Source organism: Scomber scombrus, chromosome 12, assembly GCF_963691925.1.
Source record: "Scomber scombrus chromosome 12, fScoSco1.1, whole genome shotgun sequence".
Taxonomy (NCBI): domain Eukaryota; kingdom Metazoa; phylum Chordata; class Actinopteri; order Scombriformes; family Scombridae; genus Scomber; species Scomber scombrus.
Window position 1 is genome coordinate 23,758,134 of NC_084981.1, and position 6,274 is coordinate 23,764,407.

Genomic DNA, 6,274 nt, shown 5'->3' on the forward strand with positions numbered 1-6,274 from the left:
AGCTGTAACTAATAGACAACTCTTTTACTAGCTGTCTGCATCAATGATATATTATTTATAGTTCATAATGTAGGTTTATCTTTTTTTCAAAGTTATATTTTGAGTTTTTTTTGCCTTTATTGTGTTAGTAGGTGAAGACAGGAAACAGGGAGAGAGAAGGAAATGATCTACAGCTTAGGTCCCCTGCTGGAATAGAGCCGGGGACGCTGCTGTTACATGGCAGGTGCTGTTACCACTTGGCTACCAAGGCACTCCAATAAGAGGTTTATCTTTATATTATTTCTTTCTCTCTTTTCTTTTTTATTATGCTTTGCTAAGTTGTTGACCGGCCTGGGGACTACAGATGAAAACTGTCACATTTACACTGCGGTGTGGAGTACAATGTTGATTGATGTGTATGGTCCCTGCTAAAATAAATCTTAAATAAGGTTCATAGTAGTCAGCCATAACTCTAAAACTGATGATGTCAGCAATAATTTGACCCAAAAATGAAATGATGACTATCAGTAGTTAAAACAGAAACTGAGTTGAGCTCCAGGGTACGTACAGCAGAGAGAGCTGATTCTGTCGTCTGATGAGTGCGTTCTTCTTGTTGACCAACATGAACCACTCCTGCATCATGGCCTCCTCCTCCTCCTTGTTGTTGCCTGGAGAGAGCAAACACACACACACACACACACAAGAGTTACACACACAATAAAACGCCATTTCAATCATGTAACTTTCTTAGCTTAACAGAATGTTCTATTATTTGTCTTGATCCACTCAAACATTATATCCACATTACTGATGATTATTTATCAAAAAACTCATTGCGTAAATATTTTGTGAAAGCACCGATAGTCATCCCTACAATATTGTCAAAACATCGATATCAAGGTATTTGGTCAAAAGTATCATGATATTTGATTCTGCCCATATCGCCCAGCGATGTAATGGATGTAATTCTTCGGGACTCAAAGATCTTCATCATGAAAAGTTATATTACTGAACGTATTAACTATCTTATGCAGTTTGTTTTTGTTATTCACAGACAATGAAAAAATACCAGACAGTAGAACAGAAGGTCAAAATGCTCTCCACAAAAGGAACGATAGAAGAGGAACAGTATGTGTCTGTCCACTTTCATAAAATACAGACGCTGCAACCCTTTCTTATAATGGCATCCAACAGTTTAGCATCTATTATTGTCCCCAGATATCTGTCCTCATCCACCACCTCGATACAGTAGATCGAACCTGACAGATAAAAGATCATTTTTACCATCGACTGTGTTTGTAGATGACAACATTATTGCGTACGGTGCATACACACACATGAAAGAGATGATGCACAGTAAGTACGTCCATCATATATTTATGTGTGTGTGTGTGTGTGTGTGTGTGTGTGAGTGTGTGAGTCTATAAATACACTCTCACTTATGATTCCCTGTGTAAACATTCACATACTTCACACCATGCCTTCACAACGTCAATACAGCTTCAACCGGGGCGGGATTAACTCAGCGATTACCGTCGAGCGTCTTTTACAGAGTGGAGCCTTCTCACTGTAGGGCAATACATATCCCACCAATCACTCAGCGGGCCTTCAAAAAAAAAAAAAAAAAACCCTACATACACGTCTGTGGGACTCTTCTCCGATGCTTAGTGTAGACTTATACCTGCTCGACACACCACACGGAGAGCTAGCAAAGAGACTCTGATGCATGGCTAATGTAAGCTTCGCCCACGCCTGGGGCTAAAGCTCTGTGCTGTAACTTACTTACAAGATATGACGGGATGCGCACGACTGATACGGACACAGCACATCGAATGGGAAACCCTTAAAAAAAACATTTCGCCCACATAAGAGCAATGAGAACAGCAGCATCCATCGGTCATGTTTGACCTGGAATAAAAGAGGAGCTGTCTGGGTCAGGAGTTTGATATCAACCGAGCATCTGTTGGCTGAATCAGAGTATTAATATTTTATTATTATTAGGCTATTATACTAAGATCAGTTATTAAAAGGTTCAAAACACAGGATCAGAATGAGGCATCACTCCTAACAGGTTTACAGGTCTTTTGGTGCAGAGATGAGCACATGAGTTATTAAAGTCTCTTGATGGTGTTAAAATGCTTTATATTAATAAAAGTGGTGAAGAGCAGTAAAAAAAAGCTGCTTATTTTTAATTATGAACAGCTGACAAACACAAAAAAGCTGGTTTTGAATCATTAAGACTAAATCTTTCATTATAAATTTGAAGTTAGATCAAATTTATGTAGTTAAATAACAGGATTTGGCCTTTAAATGTACATATTAACATGTTTCATTATTACCAAAAATAAAATATTCTTCAAACAGCTTGTTATAGGATCTGAAACTGATATTGGTGGATGAGTTCTTTCTAAATTTAACATAAAATTACAGTAAATTAAACTGTTTTTCGAAGTAAACTAGACGGACAGCTGCAAAATAAGCTATGATATGTATATAAATGTGCATTAATGCTTACATGTAGATTGTAAATTGTAATTGTCACACTATAATATTCAATTTCAGCTTGTTTAGTTTTGATATAAACCCTTTAAACAAAGAATACATGTAAATGATTCTTTATAACTTGTTTATTTTTCCTAACACAGATCATTTGTATATTCCGTCACTCTGCTGCGGTCAACCACTGGGATATATAAGCTTTGTGGCACTGGAGGCCAGTTAAGCAGTGACAGCAGCATTAATCTGACACTCAGTACGTCTGTGAAGAGAAGAAATGGATGAAAACAGAGGACGTGAGATGAAAGATGGTCTTAGGGCTTATGTTATTATCTCTTGCTGTTTTCTTTTTCCTTTCTCTCTTCTCTCTCTCTCTCTCCCTTTCTCAAGAGGAAGGTTTAATAGCTGAGTAGCTACGACAGGCATCATAAGAGAATTAACACTAAGAAGACATTTTATACCACTTATTTATTAATTGGGAGTCCTCTAAATTATAAGTATGGCACTGTTGCGCTGCTGACAAGTTTTTATCAGACTAGTCCAGAGAGGAAGTTTTATTTATTAACTGAGAAATGTAGTTTTGACTTAATGCTTCTTTTTAGTGGCTTTAAACATGATTGATTTAATGTTTTTTAAGCTCATATTACAGCTTTATTTACAAGAAATCTAGATAAGAGCGTCAAAAGAATAGAATATAAACTAAAGGACAATATGTTTGGTGCTTTATTTGTACCTGAATATGATTAGACCTGTGAATAAATGATAGATGAAGCTGCTAAGGCCAAGAGGAAACCAAGAGAAATGTGTCTTTCTGTCACACACACACACACACACACACACACACACACACACACACACACACACACACACACACACACACACACACACACACACACGGTAGAGGAGAAGGAGCCATTGGGCCGCTGCGTCACTGACGACAAAAGGCGAGCACGTGGATGTGTGCGCGGACACCGGTGAGTGTGTGGACATTTGTGATATTCTGAGCCAGCAGATGTATGTAATTTCATTTAGGAGGGTGGAGCGGGAGAGGAGGGGGGGATAGAGAGAGAAAAAGAATGAGCGAATGAAAGAAAGCTTCAGGATTTAGCGGAATCGGGGGCTCGTGGATTACTGTAGTCAACTTTGAAACGGACGACACTCGGAGGGGGGATAAAGCCGGCGCTGACAGGTCATTGTGCTGCCTCGAAGTCAAATAAAACAAGCAAATAATAATGGCAAATATTAAGCTCCTGTGACATTGTGGCGAGGCGGGCTGGAAGACGAGGGGGGATTATAAAGCTATATCCCCCACCGCTAGCCAGCCAGCCAGCAGCTACCAGCCAACCACCAGCCGCATTTTATGAAAGGAGGGAGGAGAGGAGAAGGAGGAGAGGAGAAGAGAAAGGCAGGGAGGTCAGAGGAAAAGGTAGAGGAGGGTAAGATAAAGGAGAGGAGGAGGAGGGAGAGAGGGGAAGGATGGGTAGTAGGAAAGGAGAAAGGAGAAAGGGAGGGATGGGAATATAAGGGGCAAGCAGTTGAGCGATTTTCAAATCAGAGAGAAAGAGAGGAGGGGATGGAGGGATGAAGAGAGACGGGATGCTAGACAGCTGCTCAGCATCCTCCTGCCTTCACTCAGCCTCTCCAGGGTTGAACTCTGACCTCCACATGCTACCTGACTCTTAAAGAGACACTGAGTGTCCGCAGTTTGTTCACATAAGACGAGTCACATTTACAAGATGTACCATTTAACTTTATTTATTCATGAGCTACAAGACTTTAATATTTTATTATCATTAAAATTGAAATAAGACAGAGATAAGGACGTGAATAATTGTGCTTTTTATGGAATTGTAACGTTAAAATAATGAATACTAGTATTCTCAGCTATGTTAAGGTTAGTTCCTGTTGTATTTATTAATGAAACTGACTATTATGATTAGTAAGAGTGCAATTAACTATTCTCATTATTAGTTAATCTGTTATTAATTTGTATTAATCCTTTATTCGTGTAGTCTGAACATTGTGAAAAAAGGTCATTACAAAGAATTCTTCAAATTACAAGAATTCATCTTCAAATTGCTTGTTTTGCTCGATTAATAATCTAATAATTTAAAATGAGGTAAGGTAAGGCACCCTTATTGATCCCCCTAGGGCAGGGGTGTTTAACTCATTTTAGTTCAGGGGCCATATATAACCCAATTTGATCTCAAGTGGGCCAGACCAGTAAAACCACTGCATAATAACCTACAAATAATATATAATAACTTTAGTATAAGTGACTTGTGTGTTCGTTATATGAATAGCTTAAATATGATCATATGTATTCACAGTTTTGTATTGTAAAGAGGGAAATTAAGGAAAATAATGCTCACAGAATAAAATCAAATCATTGGTTTCAGTTCCATATATGTAATAATTTACTTTTAACTGTTTTTCATTGTTGCTAGGTACCAAAAATGAAGGCAAAGAGCAGGGTTGGGGGTTTGATTCCCACTTGGGCGACCCGTGCTAAAAATGTATCACAGCTCTCTGTACTGTCATGAATGGCATATGGTAAGATCGACAACAGCAACAACAGAGGAAACACTGCTGAACGTCGTTGTTGTATGAAGACAAATGGTGTAAATATCCCTGGCAGGCGCCTTTGACACAGTGTCTGTGAATCCAGCCTTGGCTCCGAGACACTGTGGATCCATGCTGGCTCTCAGGGGGCCATCTTGGATCAAAGCATCTGGCGGTTTGGCAGGGTGCATTCTGGGTTCCTGCTTGCTCGCCCTACACACCATTTCTCAGCGCTCACAAACACAGAGCAGCACACAGGCCAAAAAAATCTACTGAGACTGAAGCAATAAATTTGGCACGGGTACAATGTTTGATCAGGACATCAAAGGATTAGTGAAACATGTCTGATGGAGATACACCAGGTTTCCCTTCCTACAGGAAACTTTATCGTCATTAATATCGTGTTTGGTGCGATGGTGAGAAACACACGGCGATACAATCAACTCAAACACACACACACACACACACACACACACACACACACACACACACACACACACACACACACACACACACACACACACACACACACAGAGGCAAGATACAACTGATACACACATCCCGACAACCCCTCTATCTGATTGCCTGTCCCCCCCCTTCTCTTCTCTTGTTTCACTCTCTCTGTCTCAACCTGGATACAATGACATGAACTGCTGTGTGTGTGTGTGTGTGTGTGTTTGTCGGGGATTCATTATCCTGAAGGCATGCACACACACACACACACACACACACACACACACACACACACACACACACACACACACACACACACACACACACACACACACACACACACACACACACACACACACACACAAAAAAGGCTGGTTAGCATGGGTCAATGTGTGGCTGTGAGACTATAGGAAGTAAAAATAGAAAGAAATAAAGAGAGAAGGAAAAGCAGGGTGAAAAGACAGAGTTAACCAAATAAGATTAAGATAGTTATCTTGGCCACTGTTCCATTCGGTGTAGATAGGAATAATGAAACCCACCCTGAGGTGCTCAAACTGCTGCTGCTGGTGGCCTGCTCTGGATTTAATTAAATGTTACTGTTCTATGTGTCATTAAAACACACGCAAGGAGTTGTTTCACTGTGTAAATATTGATTGATTTTATATTTGCAGGGTCATTTGCTACGATGCCCAAAGCTGGCAGGTAATAATAATAATAATGTTTATTTATAGAGCACCTTTCATACAAGGCATGTAGCTCAAAGTGCTCAGGTATGCACAAATGT

General features: G+C 39.8%; 1 protein-coding gene across 2 annotated transcripts in view; it reads right to left on the minus strand.

The window, feature by feature from the left end:
- Positions 1–6,274, minus strand: part of ehbp1 (EH domain binding protein 1) — a 164,596-nt gene that overhangs the window by 11,125 nt on the left and 147,197 nt on the right. For both annotated transcript variants that reach the window (XM_062429954.1, XM_062429955.1), the window contains one exon: positions 548–647. In XM_062429954.1, the coding sequence (XP_062285938.1) occupies positions 548–647 (100 nt within the window). The remainder of the gene's footprint in view (positions 1–547; positions 648–6,274) is intronic.